The 22,896-nt window shown below is 41.8% G+C and overlaps 1 protein-coding gene across 1 annotated transcript in view; it reads right to left on the bottom strand.

Annotated features, from left to right (window-relative positions):
- The window catches only part of CLCN6 (chloride voltage-gated channel 6), a 174,404-nt gene that overhangs the window by 36,499 nt on the left and 115,009 nt on the right, over window positions 1-22,896 (bottom strand). Inside the window, exon 17 of the mRNA XM_053691466.1 lies at window positions 5,458-5,564. Within this exon, the coding sequence (XP_053547441.1) occupies window positions 5,458-5,564 (107 nt within the window). The remainder of the gene's footprint in view (window positions 1-5,457; window positions 5,565-22,896) is intronic.

Genomic DNA, 22,896 nt, shown 5'->3' with positions numbered 1-22,896 from the left:
GAGACCAATGCAAGGCTGGAACAAGGGAAAGCAGGCCAAGAAACCTGCCACTGCTACCAAGACAGCATGAAATATTGGCCCCCGATCCGGGACCGGATCTGGTGGGGGGCAGACTCTCTCTCTTCGCTCAGGCTTGGGCAAGAGATGTTCTGGATCCTTGGGCGCTAGAAATAGTCTCCCAGGGTTATCTTCTGGAATTCAAGGGACTTCCCCCAAGGGGGAGGTTCCACAGGTCTCAGTTGTCTTCAGACCACATAAAAAGACAGGCGTTCTTACATTGTGTAGAAGACCTGTTAAAAATGGGAGTGATTCATCCTGTTCCATTAAGAGAACAAGGGATGGGGTTCTACTCCAATCTGTTCATAGTTCCCAAAAAAGAGGGAACGTTCAGACCAATCTTAGATCTCAAGATCTTAAACAAATTTCTCAAGGTCCCATCGTTCAAGATGGAAACCATTCGAACTATCCTTCCTTCCATCCAGGAAGGTCAATTCATGACCACGGTGGATTTAAAGGATGCGTATCTACATATTCCTATCCACAAGGAACATCATCGGTTCCTAAGGTTTGCATTCCTGGACAAACATTACCAGTTTGTGGCGCTTCCTTTCGGATTAGCCACTGCTCCAAGGATTTTCACAAAGGTACTAGGGTCCCTTCTAGCGGTGCTAAGACCAAGGGGCATTGCAGTAGTACCTTACCTGGACGACATTCTGATTCAAGCGTCGTCCCTCTCTCAAGCAAAGGCTCACACGGACATCGTCCTGGCCTTTCTCAGATCTCACGGCTGGAAAGTGAACGTGGAAAAGAGTTCTCTATCCCCGTCAACAAGGGTTCCCTTCTTGGGAACAATTATAGACTCCTCAGAAATGAGGATTTTTCTAACAGAGGCCAGAAAAACAAAACTTCTGGACTCTTGTCGGATACTTCATTCCGTTCCTCTTCCTTCCGTAGCTCAGTGCATGGAAGTGATCGGGTTGATGGTAGCGGCAATGGACATAGTTCCTTTTGCGCGCATTCATCTAAGACCATTACAACTGTGCATGCTCAGTCAGTGGAATGGGGACTATACAGACTTGTCTCCAAAGATACAAGTAAATCAGAGGACCAGAGACTCACTCCGTTGGTGGCTGTCCCTGGACAACCTGTCACACGGGATGACATTCCGCAGACCAGAGTGGGTCATTGTCACGACCGACGCCAGTCTGATGGGCTGGGGCGCGGTCTGGGGATCCCTGAAAGCTCAGGGTCTTTGGTCTCGGGAAGAATCTCTTCTACCGATAAATATTCTGGAACTGAGAGCGATATTCAATGCTCTCAAGGCTTGGCCTCAGCTAGCGAGGACCAAGTTCATACGGTTTCAATCAGACAACATGACGACTGTTGCGTACATCAACCATCAGGGGGGAACAAGGAGTTCCCTAGCGATGGAAGAAGTGACCAAGATTATTCTATGGGCGGAGTCTCACTCCTGCCACCTGTCTGCTATCCACATCCCGGGAGTGGAAAATTGGGAAGCGGATTTTCTGAGTCGTCAGACATTGCATCCGGGGGAGTGGGAACTCCATCCGGAAATCTTTGCCCAAGTCACTCAGCTGTGGGGCATTCCAGACATGGATCTAATGGCCTCTCGTCAGAACTTCAAAGTTCCCTGCTACGGGTCCAGATCCAGGGATCCCAAGGCGGCTCTAGTGGATGCACTAGTAGCACCTTGGACCTTCAAACTAGCTTATGTGTTCCCGCCGTTCCCTCTCATCCCCAGGCTGGTAGCCAGGATCAATCAGGAGAGGGCGTCGGTGATCTTGATAGCTCCTGCGTGGCCACGCAGGACTTGGTATGCAGATCTGGTGAATATGTCATCGGCTCCACCTTGGAAGCTACCTTTGAGACGAGACCTTCTTGTTCAGGGTCCGTTCGAACATCCGAATCTGGTTTCACTCCAGCTGACTGCTTGGAGATTGAACGCTTGATTTTATCGAAGCGAGGATTCTCAGATTCTGTTATCGATACTCTTGTTCAGGCCAGAAAGCCTGTAACTAGAAAGATTTACCACAAAATTTGGAAAAAATATATCTGTTGGTGTGAATCTAAAGGATTCCCTTGGGACAAGGTTAAGATTCCTAGGATTCTATCCTTCCTTCAAGAAGGATTGGAAAAAGGATTATCTGCAAGTTCCCTGAAGGGACAGATTTCTGCCTTGTCGGTGTTACTTCACAAAAAACTGGCAGCTGTGCCAGATGTTCAAGCCTTTGTTCAGGCTCTGGTTAGAATCAAGCCTGTTTACAAACCTTTGACTCCTCCTTGGAGTCTCAATTTAGTTCTTTCAGTTCTTCAGGGGGTTCCGTTTGAACCCTTACATTCCGTTGATATTAAGTTATTATCTTGGAAAGTTTTGTTTTTAGTTGCAATTTCTTCTGCTAGAAGAGTTTCAGAATTATCTGCTCTGCAGTGTTCTCCTCCTTATCTGGTGTTCCATGCAGATAAGGTGGTTTTACGTACTAAACCTGGTTTTCTTCCAAAAGTTGTTTCTAACAAAAACATTAACCAGGAGATTATCGTACCTTCTCTGTGTCCGAAACCAGTTTCAAAGAAGGAACGTTTGTTGCACAATTTGGATGTTGTTCGCGCTCTAAAATTCTATTTAGATGCTACAAAGGATTTTAGACAAACATCTTCCTTGTTTGTTGTTTATTCAGGTAAAAGGAGAGGTCAAAAAGCAACTTCTACCTCTCTCTCTTTTTGGATTAAAAGCATCATCAGATTGGCTTACGAGACTGCCGGACGGCAGCCTCCCGAAAGAATCACAGCTCATTCCACTAGGGCTGTGGCTTCCACATGGGCCTTCAAGAACGAGGCTTCTGTTGATCAGATATGTAGGGCAGCGACTTGGTCTTCACTGCACACTTTTACCAAATTTTACAAGTTTGATACTTTTGCTTCTTCTGAGGCTATTTTTGGGAGAAGGGTTTTGCAAGCCGTGGTGCCTTCCATTTAGGTGACCTGATTTGCTCCCTCCCTTCATCCGTGTCCTAAAGCTTTGGTATTGGTTCCCACAAGTAAGGATGACGCCGTGGACCGGACACACCTATGTTGGAGAAAACAGAATTTATGTTTACCTGATAAATTTCTTTCTCCAACGGTGTGTCCGGTCCACGGCCCGCCCTGGTTTTTTAATCAGGTCTGATAATTTATTTTCTTTAACTACAGTCACCACGGTACCATATGGTTTCTCCTATGCAAATATTCCTCCTTAACGTCGGTCGAATGACTGGGGTAGGCGGAGCCTAGGAGGGATCATGTGACCAGCTTTGCTGGGCTCTTTGCCATTTCCTGTTGGGGAAGAGAATATCCCACAAGTAAGGATGACGCCGTGGACCGGACACACCGTTGGAGAAAGAAATTTATCAGGTAAACATAAATTCTGTTATTTAGCAAGAGATAGGGGGGATTGGGGTTCCCCAATTTGATTAATTATAGACACGCATTACTATTACAGCGACTTATTGAATGGTCCCACAACACCACATATAAAGCGTGGATACGATTAGATAGCCAGATCCTCCAGTTGAAAAATGTGGGTACGCTAGCATGGATTCCTCCGGGGCTACGTCCCAGGAGTTTAAACAACTATCCCTTATCGCTAGAAGTACTGCGCAAATAAGATAGATCAGTAAACACCAGCACACATCTATCCTCTAGACACTCTCCCTTAATACCAATTATAGAGAACCCTGAATTACCCTACCACCCATTACGTACACGTTGAAGTAATCCATATAATCTGAAGGATGGCACATTGTACTTCGCGATGGTGGACGGCAAGATAGGACCCAAAAGATACCTGTTAGAAAAATGCGGAGATGTTTTTTCCGCCTGGTTGAGATACCACCAACTCACTCATTACTTGACACGCCACCAACACAAAGAAAATTTCTTGAGACAACTCACTGCGTTTGAGCACCTATGCACGACACCCGCGACAACAAGACGATTAATCTCCTTAGTATACAAACTACTACCCACACAAGTACAGCTCCCGACATATACCATAGCTTGGAATAAAGATCTAAATAAAGAGATCGATCAAGATGAATGGCTTCAGTAATTCCAGCTTACAAAAACGCTCGTCAATATCAGCTGTGGTATAGGAGATACATTTAAAGCTGGCGTGTAGCTGGTACCTAGCGCCTACTAGACTAGGGTAGTTACCCAACGGCGAGCCCAATGTGCTGGAGGGGCTGTGGTGAGCATGGCTCCCTCCTGCACATTTGGTGGTTATGCCCTAGATTGCGGGGGTTTTGGACAGAGGTTCTGGGCCTTATGTCCAGAGGACTACAAACTCCCATACCTAACACGCCAGAAACGATGCTCCTACTCAATCTACCCAAAATTGGGGAAATACACAAGAGGTCCCTACTGCTCCTCATGATTATTGGAACTAAAAGATTAATTCCCAAAAAATGGAAGACTGGGGAAATACCAACGGTCGAAGAGTGGGTCAGCTCAGTGGAGGACCTACTCCAATTGGAGAGGTTTCATTATTTTAAAGTCAATCAATTGAGCACCCATGAAATGATGCTAAACACCTGGAAGGAAATTATTGTGTGAAGTTATATACTAGTTCCCTTTTTTTTTTCCTCACTCTTTCCCCTTCTCCCCTCCTGAATGTGTGTATTCTCCCTCTTTTGAGGGAAAATTAATGAATAGGACTTAGATTATGATATACTGGTAGATATAGTATTTTGAAAAGTATTAAAAAAAATTCAAGCACATATAAAACAGTGCCCCCAATCCCTAGTAGACTGGGACCTGTTATATTCATGAAAACGTTGTAATAATGTTGCCCCTTAAATATACTAAATCTCCTAAATGTGCAATTGTCTTATAACATGATTGTAAAAAGAAAAAAGATCTTTTGCACCTGAATGAGATGTTTGTTGTTTGCAATGTTTAATTCTCTATCCTTTATTGTATACACTGTTGATTATGTTTATACAACTGACTCAATAAAGCTTGATTGAAATATATATATAAAAAAAAGTTCTCTCTGTAGAAATGCTATGTAAACTGGAGACAAAAGCACTAATTAATCTCACGGGGTGGGGTATCTGAATTGACTCATTCAAACTCACACAGCGTAGATAACGTAGATAGCATTAACAGGTCTGCTTTATTTGCAGGCTCAGTCCATTGTTATATACACATATCCATTGTTATAGGCATGTCCCAAAGAACAACAGGGATGGTTTTAAAGAGCAAAAAACAGCTATTTGAATACAAAAATAAACACGAAAATAGCCATTTCCCAAGTAATTTGGAACACATTAAGATTAAACCAATTTTATAGTACACGGTCCCTTTAACATTACCTGTAACATCATCACACTAAGCAGCCGTCGGTTCCCAGATAAACAAATCCCCCCCTGTGCTACATATAATATAATAAATGGTTCTTACTTGTCTGTTTCTTCCTCTGCTTCCCATTCCAACAAAGGAACTCCTCTCAGCGCCACGTGAATATCATAGATGCCTTTGTTAAAGAAATCGCCCGTCCATTTAGCAACCTACAGCAAAAAATAAATGTAAAAAAACCCACCAAAAATAATGCATCAAATATAAAGCTAAATATGCCCTTGTAGGATACTATATATGATAACACCAGTATACTTCACTTAGAGTCAGATTAAATGGGAACAACTGAAAATTCAAGAAATCTGAGTCGAAAGATTTAACCCTCTGGCTACTAGAAAACGCAGCACCAGAGTGGAAATGCATAGAATGAATAATATTCTTTCCGTAAAGACACACAACTCTAACTATGCTTCTTCCACATGCAACTCACTTGTGATGTTAGTTAACCACAACGTGTATTGAAGTTCCAGTGCTTGTACATTATGCTAAATCTGCATAAACTGAACTGGAAACATAATTTATGCTTATCAGATAAATTCCTTTCCTTCCTGGCAGGGAGAGTCCACAACTTCATTCCTTACTGCTGAGAAATACAACACCTGGCCACCAGGAGGAGGCAAAGACACCGCAGCCAAAGACTTAAATATCCCTCCCACTTCCCCTATCCCCCAGTCATTCTGCCAAGGAAACAAGGAAAAGTAGGAAAAACATCAGGGTATAAAGGTGCCAGAAAAAATAATATAAAAAAGGGAGCCCCCCATCAAAAAATAAATTACGGGTGGGGTCGTGGACTCTCCCTGCCGGGAAGGAAAGGAATTTATCTGGTAAGCATAAAACATAATTTATGCTTACCTGATAAATTCCTTTCTTCTGTAGTGTGATCAGTCCACGGGTCATCATTACTTCTGGGATATTACTCCTCCCCAACAGGAAGTGCAAGAGGATTCACCCAGCAGAGCTGCATATAGCTCCTCCCCTCTACGTCACTCCCAGTCATTCGACCAAGGACCAACGAGAAAGGAAAAGCCAAGGGTGAAGTGGTGACTGGAGTATAAATTAAAAAATATTTACCTGCCTTAAAAACAGGGCGGGCCGTGGACTGATAACACTACAGAAGAAAGGAATTTATCAGGTAAGCATAAATTATGTTTTCTTCTGTTAAGTGTGATCAGTCCACGGGTCATCATTACTTCTGGGATACCAATACCAAAGCAAAAGTACACGGATGACGGGAGGGATAGGCAGGCTCTTTATACAGAAGGAACCACTGCCTGAAGAACCTTTCTCCCAAAAATAGCCTCCGATGAAGCAAAAGTGTCAAATTTGTAAAATTTGGAAAAAGTATGAAGCGAAGACCAAGTTGCAGCCTTGCAAATCTGCTCAACAGAGGCCTCATTCTTAAAGGCCCAAGTGGAAGCCACAGCTCTAGTAGAATGAGCTGTAATTCTTTCAGGAGGCTGCTGTCCAGCAGTCTCATAAGCTAAACGAATTATGCTACGAAGCCAAAAAGAAAGAGAGGTAGCAGAAGCTTTTTGGCCTCTCCTCTGCCCAGAGTAAACGACAAACAGAGAAGATGTTTGTCGAAATTCCTTAGTTGCCTGTAAGTAAAATTTTAGAGCACGGACTACATCCAGGTTGTGCAGTAGACGTTCCTTCTTCGAAGAAGGATTTGGGCACAAAGAAGGAACAACAATCTCTTGATTGATATTCCTGTTAGTCACTACCTTAGGTAAGAACCCAGGTTTAGTACGCAGAACTACCTTATCCGAATGAAAAATCAAATAAGGAGAATCACAATGTAAGGCTGATAATTCAGAGACTCTTCGAGCCGAGGAAATAGCCATTAAAAATAGAACTTTCCAAGATAACAACTTTATATCAATGGAATGAAGGGGTTCAAACGGAACGCCCTGTAAAACATTAAGAACAAGGTTTAAACTCCATGGTGGAGCAACAGTTTTAAACACAGGCTTAATCCTGGCCAAAGCCTGACAAAAAGCCTGGACGTCAGGAACTTCTGACAGACGTTTGTGTAACAGAATGGACAGAGCTGAGATCTGTCCCTTTAATGAACTAGCAGATAAACCCTTTTCTAAACCTTCTTGTAGAAAAGACAATATCCTAGGAATCCTAACCTTACTCCAAGAGTAACCTTTGGATTCACACCAATATAGGTATTTACGCCATATCTTATGGTAAATCTTTCTGGTAACAGGCTTCCTAGCCTGTATTAAGGTATCAATAACTGACTCAGAAAACCCACGTCTTGATAAAATCAAGCGTTCAATTTCCAAGCAGTCAGCTTCAGAGAAGTTAGATTTTGATGCTTGAAGGGACCCTGTATCAGAAGGTCCTGTTTCAGAGGTAGAGACCAAGGTGGACAGGATGACATGTCCACCAGGTCTGCATACCAAGTCCTGCGTGGCCACGCAGGTGCTATTAGAATCACTGATGCTCTCTCTTGTTTGATTCTGGCAATCAATCGAGGAAGCATCGGGAAGGGTGGAAACACGTAAGCCATCCTGAAGTCCCAAGGTGCTGTCAGGGCATCTATCAGGACTGCTCCTGGATCCCTGGATCTGGACCCGTAACGAGGAAAGCTTGGCGTTCTGTCGAGACGCCATGAGATCTATCTCTGGTTTGCCCCAACGTCGAAGTATATGGGCAAAGACCTCCGGATGGAGTTCCCACTCCCCCGGATGAAAAGTCTGACGACTTAAGAAATCCGCTTCCCAGTTCTCCACTCCCGGGATGTGGATTGCTGACAGGTGGCAAGAGTGAGACTCTGCCCAGCGAATTATCTTTGATACTTCCATCATAGCTAGGGAGCTTCTTGTCCCTCCCTGATGGTTGATGTAAGCTACAGTCGTGATGTTGTCCGACTGAAACCTGATGAACCCCCGAGTTGTCAACTGGGGCCAAGCCAGGAGGGCATTGAGAACTGCTCTCAATTCTAGAATGTTTATTGGCAGGAGACTCTCCTCCTGACTCCATTGTCCCTGAGCCTTCAGAGAATTCCAGACGGCACCCCAACCTAGAAGGCTGGCGTCTGTTGTTACAATTGTCCAGTCTGGTCTGCTGAATGGCATCCACCTGGACAGATGTGGCCGAGAAAGCCACCATAGAAGAGAATTTCTGGTCTCTTGATCCAGATTCAGAGAAGGGGATAAGTCTGAGTAATCCCCATTCCACTGACTTAGCATGCACAGTTGCAATGGTCTGAGGTGTAAGCGTGCAAAGGGTACTATGTCCATTGCCGCTACCATTAAGCCGATTACCTCCATGCATTGAGCCACTGACGGGTGTTGAATGGAATGAAGGGTGCGGCAAGCACTTTGAAGTCTTGTTAGCCTGTCCTCTGTCAGATTCTGTAGAAATGAAGATTTACCTATCAGAGTCCCCAGGAAGGGAACTCTTGTGAGTGGAACGAGTGAACTTTTCTTTTCGTTCACCTTCCATCCATGTGACCTTAGAAATGCCAGTACTAACTCTGTATGAGACTTGGCAGTTTGAAAGCTTGAAGCTTGTATCAGAATGTCGTCTAGGTATGGAGCTACCGAGATTCCCCGCGGTCTTAGTACCGCCAGAAGAGCACCCAGAACCTTTGTGAAGATTCTTGGAGCTGTAGCCAATCCAAATGGAAGAGCCACAAACTGGTAATGCCTGTCTAGGAAGGCAAACCTTAGGTACCGGTAATGATCTTTGTGAATCGGTATGTGAAGGTAAGCATCTTTTAAATCTACAGTGGTCATGTACTGACCCTCTTGGATCATAGGTAAAATTGTCAGAATAGTCTCCATCTTGAACGATGGAACTCTTAGGAATTTGTTTAGGATCTTTAAGTCCAGGATTGGTCTGAAAGTTCCCTCTTTTTTGGGAACCACAAACAGATTTGAGTAAAACCCCTGTCCCTGTTCCGATCGTGGAACTGGATGGATTACTCCCATTAACAAGAGCTCTTGTACGCAGCGTAGAAACGCCTCTTTCTTTGTCTGGATTGTTGACAATCTTGACAGATGAAATCTCTCTCTTGGAGGAGAGTATTTGAAGTCCAGAAGGTATCCCTGAGATATTATCTCTAGCGCCCAGGGATCCTGAACATCTCTTGCCCAAGCCTGGGCGAAGAGAGAAAGTCTGCCCCCCACTAGATCCGATCCCGGATCGGGGGCCCTCAATTCATGCTGTTTTAGGGGCAGCAGCAGGTTTCCTGGTCTGCTTGCCCTTGTTCCAGGACTGGTTAGGTCTCCAGCCTTGCCTGTAGAGAGCAACAGCTCCTTCCTGTTTTGGTGCAGAGGAAGTTGATGCTGCTCCTGCTTTGAAATTACGAAAGGAACGAAAATTAGACTGTCTAGCCTTAGCTTTGGCTTTGTCCTGAGGCAGGGCATGGCCTTTACCTCCTGTAATGTCAGCGATAATCTCTTTCAACCCGGGCCCGAATAAGGTCTGCCCTTTGAAAGGTATATTAAGCAATTTAGACTTAGAAGTAACATCAGCTGACCAGGATTTTAGCCACAGCGCCCTGCGTGTCTGAATGGCGAAAACCTTGTTGAACAAACATTTTCTTAAGGTAACCCTCTAACTTTTTATCCATTGGATCTGAAAAAGCACAGCTATCCTCCACCGGGATAGTGGTACGCTTAGCTAAAGTAGAAACTGCTCCCTCCACCTTAGGGACCGTTTGCCATAAGTCCCTTGTGGTGGCGTCTATTGGAAACATTTTTCTAAATATCGGAGGGGGTGAGAACGGCACACCGGGTCTATCCCACTCCTTAGTAACAATTTCAGTAAGTCTCTTAGGTATAGGAAAAACCTCAGTACTCGTCGGTACCGCAAAATATTTATCCAACCTACACATCTTCTCTGGTATTGCAACTGTGTTACAATCATTCAGAGCCGCTAACACCTCCCCTAGTAATACACAGAGGTTTTCCAGTTTAAATTTAAAATTTGAAATATCTGAATCCAGTCTGTTTGGATCAGAACCGTCACCCACAGAATGAAGTTCTCCGTCCTCATGTTCTGCCACCTGTGACGCAGTGTCTGACATGGCCCTAATATTATCAGCGCACTCTGTTCTCACCCCAGAGTGATCACGCTTACCTCTTAGTTCTGGTAATTTAGCCAAAACCTCAGTCATAACAGTAGCCATATCCTGTAATGTGATTTGTAATGGCCGCCCAGATGTACTCGGCGCTACAATATCACGCACCTCCCTCTGAGCGGGAGATGCAGGTACTGACACGTGAGGAGAGTTAGTCGGCATAACTCTCCCCTCGTTGTTTGGTGAAATTTGTTCAATTTGTACAGATTGACTTTTATTTAAAGTAGCATCAATACAGTTAGTACATAAATTTCTATTGGGCTCCACTTTGGCATTGCAACAAATGACACAGGTATCATCCTCTGAATCAGACATGTTTAACACACTAGCAAATAAACTTGCAACTTGGAAATACAATTCAATTAGAATAATATTAAAACGTACTGTGCCTTTAAGAAGCACAGATCTATGACAGTTGAAAGTTAATAAATTGAAACAGTTATAGCCTCAATCCTTGTAAACAACACAACTTTAGCAAAGGTTTAATCCCATTAGCAAAGATAACAAATTCTGAAAGCAGGAAACAAATTACAGAATAAACGTTTTTTATCTCAGTCAACTATAATTCTCACAGCTCTGCTGAGAGAAATTACCTCCCTCAAAATAAGTTTTGAAGACCCCTGAGCTCTGTAGAGATGAACCGGATCATGCAGGAAATACAATGAGTTGCTGACTGAAATATCTGATGCGTAGCAAAAGCGCCAAAAAAACGGCCCCTCCCCCTCACACACAGTAGTGAGAGAGAACAGAAACTGTCAGAAAAAAGATTAAGCAACTGCCAAGTGGAAAAATAGTGCCCAAACATTTATTCACTCAGTACCTCAGCAAATGAAAACGATTTTACATTCCAGCAAAAACGTTAAACATAGTTTCTAGTTATTAAACAGCTTTATGTATTTCTTACAGTGTAATTCTAGTGAAGTACCATTCCCCAGAATACTGAAGTGTAAAGTATACATACATGACATATCGGTATGGCAGGATTTTCTCATCAATTCCATTGTCAGAAAATAAAAGCTGCTACATACCTCTATGCAGATTCATCTGCCCGCTGTCCCCTGATCTGAAGTTTACCTCTCCTCAGATGGCCGAGAAACAGCAATATGATCTTAACTACTCCGGCTAAAATCATAGCAAAAACTCTGGTAGATTCTTCTTCAAACTCTGCCAGAGAGATAATAACACACTCCGGTGCTATTTTAAAATAACAAACTTTTGATTGAAGATATAAAACTAAGTATAATCACCATAGTCCTCTCACACATCCTATCTAGTCGTTAGGTGCAAGAGAATGACTGGGAGTGACGTAGAGGGGAGGAGCTATATGCAGCTCTGCTGGGTGAATCCTCTTGCACTTCCTGTTGGGGAGGAGTAATATCCCAGAAGTAATGATGACCCATGGACTGATCACACTTAACAGAAGAAATTATGTTTTCCTTCCATAAGGCAGGGAGAGTCCACGACTTCACTCCTTACTGTTGGGAAAACTATACCCAAGCTCCAGAGGACACTGAATGAATAACGGGAGTTAAAAGAAGAACAAAAATGCGGACCCTATTCTGAGGGCACAACAGCCTGCAAAACTTTTCTCCCAAAAGCTGCTTCACCCGAAGCAAACACATCAAACTTGTATAATTTAGATGAAGTGTAAAAGGAGGACCATGTAGCAGCCTTACAAATCTGATCCATAGAGGCTTCGTTCTTAAAAGCCCAGGAGGAAGCCACTGCTCTAGTGGAATGACCTGTTATCCTCTTAGGAGGCTGTCGTCCCGCTGTCTCATAAGCTAAGTGGATGACACTCCTCAACCAGAAAGATAGGGAAGTCGTAGTAGCCTTCTGCCCCTAACGCTTCCCTGTATAGATGACAAACAAAGAGGAAGATTGTCTGAATTCCTTAGTAGCCTGAAGATAGAACTTCAAGGCATGAACCACATCTAGATTGTGAAGCAAGTTTTTTTTCGCTGAAGAAGGATTAGGACACAAGGAAGTAACAACAATTTCTTGATTAATGTTACGATCCAACACCACCTTAGGGATGAACCCTAATTTAGTACGTAAAATCGCCTTATCAGAATGGAAAACAAGATTAGGGGAGTCACACTGTAAAGCAGAAATCTCAAACTCTTCGCTTATAGGCAATAGCCAGCAAAAAAAGAACCTTCCAAGATAACAATTTAATGTCAACAGTATGAATAGGCTCAAACGAAGCCTGCTGCACTAAGAATAAGATGTAGGCTCCAAGGGGGCGTCCCAGATCTAAACACAGGTCTGATCCTAGTCAAAGCCTTAACAAAGGACTGTACATCCTGAAGCTAAGCCAATCTTTTTTTTTTTTTTTTTTTTAATATTTCTTTATTTGTCACCGACAATGTTCATGTCAGGATTTAAGTCTTGCCGTATCCTGTAAGGCAAGGAATTTATTTTTTAAGAACCTCAACTGCTGAGTTAAAAGAAATAAACTTAAAATACTATGTGTGTTGTTCAAAGAATACTGGGATTTATCATTAATTACTATCAGAGTAAAAGATAGTCCCAGACATCATAGTTCAGTTATTAGCAGGGGTTAATGGTGATTACACTACAGCTGCCACCTGTGAGTAAACACTAAACAATTGCAGCAGTGTAACACATAGAAACCCCAGTATGGATACATAGAAAAATATAATTACAAACTAGTTTGGAATTTCAGTAGTACAGGCAATAAAAAGAGATCAGGCAAAAAGCTAAATAATAAGTAACTAACTTTAGTGAGTATTTTAAGATAGCTAATTAAAGTTGGCTCAGATAGATTTAGCAATTGCAAATATATATGATAAACAAGAGTCTGGTATGCTCATATATGATTTGAGTCACAGGAGAGTGAATGTTAAGAGCAGGTCTTACTTGAGAAATTATTAGAGGGTCCGCAGGAATTAGGAGCTTGCAAGTCCTGGCAGTCTGGGAGACAGTGCAGCTGAACTGTGTGTTGCTGCTGTGTGAAGCAGGATGGCGTGTGACGTCACAGCTCTGTGAAATCCGGAACTGACAGGCAAAAGAGGCAGACACAGTTTGCAGAGAAGATAGGCTTGGCTGTAGCAGTCCTATAGCATAAGACTCCAATACTAAGCAACTAGGAGAGTGTGATAAGGAGTTATATAGGGCTGAAGCAGGATAGACACTCCCATATTTAAAGGGACATGACATGACACCCCCCTCAAGGAGCAGCTCCGCGGCTCATGGATGCGGGCGATCAGGATTCCGCTGATGGAACCTAGAGATCAACCGGGGAGCAGAAATGTTAGCTGCGGGTTCCCAGGAATCTTCGTCAGGAGAATACCCCTTCCACCTGACAAGGTATTGAAGAGTACCTCTCATCTGTCTGGAGTCCAATATGTCTTGGACCTCGTATTCTGTATCAGGGTCCACAGTTACTGGAGTAAGTGATACTTGGTCAGGAGGTGATCTAAGGGCTCGATACGGTTTCAGTAAGGAAACATGGAAGGTAGGGTGTACACGTATTGTAGGTGGTAACCTTAATCTCATAGCGTTCTCATTTATGATGCGATCTATTGGATACGGCCCAACGTAGAGGACCGACAATTTCTTAGAAGGAGTGGTTAACTTCAGATGTTTCGTGGAGAGCCAAACTAGATCCCCAACGGAATACTTTGGTGCAGGAGTTCTCCTCTTGTCATAATGTAGCTTGTGTATTCGCTTAGCATCATCAATAGCAGAGCGGACAGATGAGAAATTAGTTGCAATGTCATTAGTAGTCTGTGTGACAGATGGAGATGAAGAGTAGATGTCAGGTAGAAGATGGAAAGTGGGATGGAATCCATAATTAACAAAAAACGGAGTGAGCTTGGTAGTAGAGTGTACTGTGTTGTTATAAGTAAACTCTGCGTAAGGAAGAAAAGATGACCATTTATGTTGCTGATCACAACAGAATCCTCTGAGAAACTGCTCCAACCATTGGTTGCATCTCTCGGTCTGCCCATTTGTCTGAGGGTGGTAAGCTGTAGACAATCTTTTCTCTATTTGAAAAGCCTTGCAGAATTCCAGCCAAAACTTACTTGTGAATTGGGTTCCCCGATCTGTTAGAATAGTCTTAGGTAATCCATGATGTTTAAAAACATGAGTGAGCAGTAATTGTAAGGTTTCTGCAGCAGTGGGTAACTTCCGATATGGTATAAAATGACACATCTTACTGAACAAGTCTACCACAACAAGGATTGTGGTATCAGTTCCTGAGCGTGGTAAATCCACTATATAATCCAAGGCGATTTCTTCCCAAGGTCTACTTGGTGTTGCTACTGGCATAAGTAATCCATAGTGAGGCCGTTTGCTTCTTTTAGATAAGGTACAAACTCCACAGGAAGAGATATAATCTGAGATATCCTTATGCATTGTTGGCCACCAGAAAGATCTATTAGCTAAATCTTGTGTTTTACGAAGGCCCGTATGCCCTGCTAGAGGTGCATCATGTATAGCGTGTAAAACCAACTGCCTGGTGGATGGGGGAATATATAACTTGTCTTGATGATAATGTAAACCATCTGAGCCCCGTTGCATAACAGTTAGTGGTTTAGTAATATCTTTCTCTTGTTCTTCCTTAAGGAATGATGTGGAATCAAATGAAAAGGCAATGAACTTTTCTGTTGGAATGACAGTATCCTTACTAAGTAGGTTTGGTGGTTTCTTGTATTGTCTTGATAAGGCATCAGCCTTGCCATTCCGTGAGGAGGGTCTGTATGTGATAAGAAAATTGAACCTGGAAAAATATAAATTCCACCTTACTTGTCGTGCGGTGAGAGTCTTGGTGGATTGGAGGAATTGAAGGTTTCGGTGATCCGTGAAAATAATGATAGGCAGAATGGTACCTTCCAACAAGTGTCGCCAATGTTCAAGGGAGACCTTGATTGCCAACAGCTCTTTATCCCCAATGGGGTAATGTATTTCAGATGGAGTCATGATACGAGAGTAGAAGGCAACTGGATGTAACGGTTTCTTGAGAGAGAGTCTCTGTGATAGAATGGCGCCCACAGCATAATCCGAGGCATCGACCTCTAATATATATTGTAGTTCAGGATCTGGTATACTAAGAATAGGTGCAGAGGTAAACTGTGCTTTAAACAATTCAAAAGTCTTTTGACTATCTGGGGTCCAACGAAATGGAACATTTGCTTTAGTGAGGTTTGTTAATGGTCTTGATAAGGAGGCAAAATTTTTGATGAATTTCCGGTAGAAATTGGCGAACCCCATGAATCTTTGAATGTCTTTTTTACATTCAGGGGTAGGCCAATTCTTAACAGCATCTATCTTGTTATCCTCCATGCTAATGCCCGAAGCACTGATGCAATAACCAAGGAAAGTTATGCTATTGGAGTTGAAGATGCACTTCTCAGCCTTGGCATATAAGGAGTTGCTTCTCAATCTGCTAAGGACTTGTCTGACATGTGATATATGTTCAGGTAGGGTCTTAGAATAGATTAATATGTCATCCAAGTAAATAACAAGATAGACATCCAGGATATCCTTAAAGATATCATTTATCAAATACTGGAATGTCGCGGGAGCATTACAGAGTCCGAATGGCATGACGGTGTATTCAAACAACCCGTAACGGGTGCGGAACGCCGTCAGCCATTCGTCTCCAGATCTTACTCGAATTAAATTATAGGCTCCTCTAAGGTCAAGCTTGGTAAAGAATTTAGCTCCCTGTAGTCTCTCAATAAGCTCCGGAATCAGTGGGAGAGGATAACGATTCTTTACTGTCCTTTTATTTAGTTGTCTATAATCGATTATTGGGCGTAAAGATCCGTCTTTGTTTTTTACAAAGAACATCCCCGCACCTGCTGGGGATGTAGAAGGACGGATAAAGCCTTTCCTTAGGTTATCATCAAGGTATGTTTTCAAGTGGTCTAGTTCAGGTTTTGACAATGGAAAGATGTGTCCATAAGGGATATCTGATCCTGGGAGGAGCTCAATAGGACAGTCATACTTCCTATGTGGAGGAAGTTTTTCTGACTCTTTTTTACTAAAAACGTCATTGAAGTCAGCATATTCTTGAGGTATGTCTAATTCTAAAGGTTTCTCTATAGTATGCAGTATGAGTGGTGGGAAACAAGTTGTCTTACAGTAGTGAGAGTTAAAACAAATGGAGAATGGTGACCAGACTATACAGGGGTTGTGTAGTGATAGCCAGTTTAACCCTAGAATGATGGGTACAATGGGGGATGAAATGACATCAAAAGTTTGAAATTCCCTATGATGGTCTTGTGTCACTACAAGTAAAGGTACAGTTTCATACATTACGGGGCCTGAGGCCATATTATTACCATCAATAACTCGCAAATACACAGGAGTCTGCTTTTTCACCAAAGGTATTTTATTATCCTTAGTATATTGTACATCAATATAGTTTGCAGTTGCTCCTGAATCAATGATTCCACTGGCGTTGAGGCGACATTGGTCCCACTGTAAAAGAAGTGGGAATTTATGGTAGGTTGTAGCAGAGGTATAACTACCTAAACATTCAGTATGTGACATTGTCTTACCACGGCTCTGTCGCTGAAGCGCAGGACAGTCCTTAACCCCATGGTCCTCTGCTGCACAATACATGCAGAGATTTTGACTGCGGCGTCTTAGTTTCTCCTGTGCTGTAAGCGGTCCTTTCACAAACCCAATGTCCATAGGCTCAGTGGGGGGCTTTATTGGTGGTATGTGTGCAGGGGTGTGGGTATGACGTTTTTGAGTGGTGTCCTGGTAAGACCTTTCCTGTTGCCTTTCCCTAAGGCGTCTATCAATAGTGATACTGAGATTTATTAATTCTTCTAAGGTGGGGGGAAGGTCAACTCGAGATAACTCATCTTTAATACCTTCAGACAAGCCTAGTCGGAATTGATTCCTTAGAGAAAGGTTATTCCATTGGCTATCTTTTGCCCATTTCTTAAATTCAGTGATATACTCCTCTACATATCTTTTCTTTTGCTTCAATGACCTCATAGCATTTTCGGCAGTCATTTGTTTATATGGATCATCATACAACTGGGCTAAGGCGGTAAAGAAAGCATCTAATGAATTGAGTATGTTATCATTTGTTTCAAAAAAACTGTTTGCCCAGCTCCTGGGCTCACCTCTAAGAAAAGATATGGTTGTTAGAACCTTTACTCTATCCGTGGGATATGTCTGTGGTTTTAGGGTAAACAAAAGAAAACATGCATTTCTAAAATCTCTGAATTGTGTTCTATCACCTTTAAATAATTCAGGGAGACTGACTTGTGGTTCTATAGCATGAATTTTTGTTTCTACAATATCTTTTATATAAGCTTTTAAATTATCATTTTCTGCCTTTAGGGTATTTAACCCATCAGTGAGTAAATCTACCCTATGACTAAGGGTTTGCATGTGTGCAGTTAACTCAGCTGGGTCCATGTTTATTTTTCTGGCTTAGTATTCTGTCAGGATTTAAGTCTTGCCGTATCCTGTAAGGCAAGGAATTTATTTTTTAAGAACCTCAACTGCTGAGTTAAAAGAAATAAACTTAAAATACTATGTGTGTTGTTCAAAGAATACTGGGATTTATCATTAATTACTATCAGAGTAAAAGATAGTCCCAGACATCATAGTTCAGTTATTAGCAGGGGTTAATGGTGATTACACTACAGCTGCCACCTGTGAGTAAACACTAAACAATTGCAGCAGTGTAACACATAGAAACCCCAGTATGGATACATAGAAAAATATAATTACAAACTAGTTTGGAATTTCAGTAGTACAGGCAATAAAAAGAGATCAGGCAAAAAGCTAAATAATAAGTAACTAACTTTAGTGAGTATTTTAAGATAGCTAATTAAAGTTGGCTCAGATAGATTTAGCAATTGCAAATATATATGATAAACAAGAGTCTGGTATGCTCATATATGATTTGAGTCACAGGAGAGTGAATGTTAAGAGCAGGTCTTACTTGAGAAATTATTAGAGGGTCCGCAGGAATTAGGAGCTTGCAAGTCCTGGCAGTCTGGGAGACAGTGCAGCTGAACTGTGTGTTGCTGCTGTGTGAAGCAGGATGGCGTGTGACGTCACAGCTCTGTGAAATCCGGAACTGACAGGCAAAAGAGGCAGACACAGTTTGCAGAGAAGATAGGCTTGGCTGTAGCAGTCCTATAGCATAAGACTCCAATACTAAGCAACTAGGAGAGTGTGATAAGGAGTTATATAGGGCTGAAGCAGGATAGACACTCCCATATTTAAAGGGACATGACAGTTCAATACACCAATTTGATGTCCAACATGAGTAAGAGAAAGAAAAAAGCAAAAAAATCATATATACAAGATTATGATTGAACAAAATATAACATCTTTGTCGGCGTTTTTACAATTTTCACCTAGCAGCACCTGGCTGCATCCTAACATGAAAAACAAAAAGAATAGAAAGCAAAAGGAAAGAAGAAAAATAAAAACACGGGGAGAGACCCAGGGGATAAATGGTATTGTACATCCCTAGCGTTTGTTATCCAAGTGTGAGGGAACAACTCTAATATTACTAGTTCTGCAAAACTAGAGGAGGAGAGGAAGGGAGATAGAATCTGTTTCTGTAGGGGTATAGAATAAGTCTTAATAACAGGGTACCATCCTAATAAAAACTTTTTAATTCTTTTTTCAGAGGCATCCTGCAAGTGATAGGATTCGAAAACAATTTGTTCTTGTATTGTAAAAACATGGATGAGAAGAGGCGCACAAATGTGTGTATCAATAAGCACAATGAACGGACGAACTACAGATGGTCTTTGCACAGGGTACTCACAATAGTGAACAGCACACCAGTGTGCTTGTGGAAGCAGGCTGGTAATCAGAGCTGACCAGCTGGCTCTCTCCGGTGTACAGCTATCCTTGATAGATTGGGCGTCTGGTAGTAGGACTGCTTGTTATAAACTTCAAAGGCACCAATTGTGATAAAAACTGATTTTATTGCAAGCTGTGCATATTGAGCCTTAGCAAAAATTAAAACATAACAAGCAGGTAATTCAGCATTTAAAATTTAACAATTGCAACGCGTTTCTCGGCTCTCCTGGCCGTTTCCTCAGGCATACTTTACAAAGATTTAAAACCGGCTTTTATAGCCGCCTCTACCAGACTGCAAACAACTCCTCTAAAAAAAAAGGGTGTGTGATAATTAACCAATGAACATACGGGAATCCAGAGGAGTGTGCAACGCCCACACGTAGCCTATGCTAATGTCTGGATGACATCGGCGGTTTGATCGCTAAGAAGTTTACTTATACTTCATACTTATTATCTTTAGCCAAATCCAGCTTACGCTACATAAGAGTATGCACACTGCTCTGCATTATTATAATAACTTTACACCAATTCTTTTTTGGACATAAAATATTACGGCGGGTCTTATATATGCACTCACAATACTATTATAATCCGTGCTATTCTCTAGATGGTAAGATGGTATATATCACAATATTTTGATGACCTAATGTGGACATACATTATAATTTTTTTTTTAAATATATCTTATTTAGCAAATTCATCCCTATGAGAGCCCCATTTATTATGGTCTGTGTTTCTCTAAGTGTACTTACAATAACTAGTGTGGAGTATATAGTGGGAATACAATAAAAACTTTTCTAAATATGATACTGAAATACCGGGCAAATGCTCTGATATGTGAGCTATGTATGATATATTCATCATACTGTGATCATAGAGACTAATGGCTCTGAAACATAAATGTGTGGGCGTTGCACACTCCTCTGGATTCCCGTATGTTCATTGGTTAATTATCACACACCCTTTTTTTTTTTTAGAGGAGTTGTTTGCAGTCTGGTATAGACGGCTATAAAAGCCGGTTTTAAATCTTTGTAAAGTATGCCTGAGGAAACGGCCAGGAGAGCCGAGAAACGCGTTGCAATTGTTAAATTTTAAATGCTGAATTACCTGCTTGCTATGTTTTAATTTTTGCTAAGGCTCAATATGCAGAGCTTGCAATAAAATCAGTTTTTATCACAATTGGTGCCTTTGAAGTTTATAACAAGCAGTCCTACTACCAGACGCCCAATCTATCAAGGATAGCTGTACACCGGAAAGAGCCAGCTGGTCAGCTCTGATTACCAGCCTGCTTCCACAAGCACACTGGTGTGCTGTTCACTATTGTGAGTACACTGTGCAAAGACCATCTGTGGTTCGTCCGTTCATTGTGCTTATTGACACACACATTTGTGCGCCTCTTCTCATCCATGTTTTTAGAAGCGACTTGTTCCTGCTGAGCAAAGTTTGGAGGGTGCCGCCGAATGGAGTGCAATCTCTGAAAGGATCATTTGGAACTGTGTGCCTTACCTCGGAACGTCTTCTGTTTGGAGCGAAACGGACTATCATTTCTGATGCACTTCAACATCTATCTTTAATGAGGTTCCATTTTCCATTATTACAAATAATAAAAGTGCTGTTGAATAGTTTTAATTGGCTGATTTTATATATGATTGATATTTGTACACAACATTGAGTATATATCTGCTGTTTAATAGCGCCCTCTGGTGACTTTGGTCAATTGTTTTTTGTTCTTGTATTGCTTGGATAACCTGTGAAAATACGGGCACTCTACTACTTTCCAATCCTTTAATATAAGATGTCTAATCAATAAGATAATAGTATTTAAGATACATAGCCAGTGTCTATCTCCATTATTGGGGGTCGTAACTAAAAAAACAATATCTTGAAATTTTAGAGAGACAGACATTTTAAAATGACAATTAACCCAGTATATAGCTTTCAACCATAGTTGATTAATTTTGGGGCAAGACCAAAACATATGAAATAAATCCGCTTTAGGGTTAGTACATCTTGGGCAGTTAGCGGACCTAGTCGGGTAGAATCTAGCAACCTTAAGTGGGTATAAGTAAAAATTATTGACAAGCTTCATGTGCGATTCCTTCCAACTCATTGAAACTTTACACTTATTTAAAGTAATAAAGCTTTGTTTAATCCTGTCATGATCTATATCGGGCATTAGTGGAACCCAAAAATTTAAAATCTTATCCAAATAACCCTGACTTTGCTTCGACAGCATAATATCATAAATCAATGAGATTGACGTGTCACCAGCAACAACTTTTTGTATCAAGATACTGATATCGGACCACGCAATAGATGGGGGGGGAACTGCCATTTCTGAGCAAAGATAAAGTGACGTGCTTGGAAAAAGGCAAATAAATTTGACCTAGGAAAATCATATAGGGAAAATAGGGTTTCCCCTGCAAGCAATTGGTAGTCCGCTCCCAATAGCTGCTTTACCAAACTCAACCCTTTCTCAGCCCATGATTTAAAAACACTGATTTATGCCTGGAGAAAATACCGAGTTACCCTGAATCGGAAGAAAATCTGAATAAACAAAATCAATCCCTAGTATTCTACAGAACTTATGCCAAGCTAAGACTATATTCTTAAATGTTATAAGAGAAAAAACGTTAGAAGGCAACTGACGAGGATTTCAATGCAGTATCACTGTTAACGCGAAAGGATATATTAAAAAGGTCTCCTCCTCAATGGAAGAAACTGTATTAGTTTTAGCCAGCCAGTCAATCGCGAATTGTATCAATGAGGCTATATTATACAGCCTAACATCTGGAAGTGCTAATCCTCCTAAACAAGTTTTCTGCATTAGCCTGGCTAAGGCCAAACAAGGTTTTAATTCTGCCAGATAAATTTGGAAAAATAGCCATAGAGCTTTCTCAAATCACAATTAGATAAAAACCAAAATTTATGCTTACCTGATAAATTTCTTTCTTTTGCGATGTACCGAGTCCACGGTTTCATCCTTACTTGTGGGATATTATCCTTCCTAACAGGAAGTGGCAAAGAGAGCACCACAGCAGAGCTGTCTATATAGCTCCCCCCTTAACTCCACCACCCAGTCATTCGACCGAAGGCCAAGGAAGAAAAAGGAGAAACTATAAGGTGCAGAGGTGACTGAAGTTTTCAATAAAAATACTATCTGTCTTGAATAGACAGGGCGGGCCGTGGACTTGGTACATCACAAAAGAAAGAAATTTATCAGGTAAGCATAAATTTTGTTTTCTTTTGCAAGATGTACCGAGTCCACGGTTTCATCCTTACTTGTGGGATACCAATACCAAAGCTTTAGGACAAGGATGAAGGGAGGGACAAGACAGGAGCCTAAACGGAAGGCACCACTGCTTGCAAAACTTTTCTCCCAAAAATAGCCTCCGAAGAAGCAAAAGTATCAAATTTTTAAAATTTGGAAAAGGTATGAAGCGAAGACCAAATCGCAGCCCTACAAATCTGTTCAACAGAAGCATCATTTTTAAAAGCCCATGTGGAAGCCACCGCTCTAGTAGAGTAAGCAGAAATTCTTTCAGGAGGCTGCTGTCCAG

Source organism: Bombina bombina, chromosome 8 (genome assembly GCF_027579735.1).
Source record: "Bombina bombina isolate aBomBom1 chromosome 8, aBomBom1.pri, whole genome shotgun sequence".
Lineage (NCBI taxonomy): Eukaryota > Metazoa > Chordata > Amphibia > Anura > Bombinatoridae > Bombina > Bombina bombina.
Note: the sequence above shows the minus strand (reverse complement) of the source record. Positions and strands in the feature narration are given on the sequence as shown.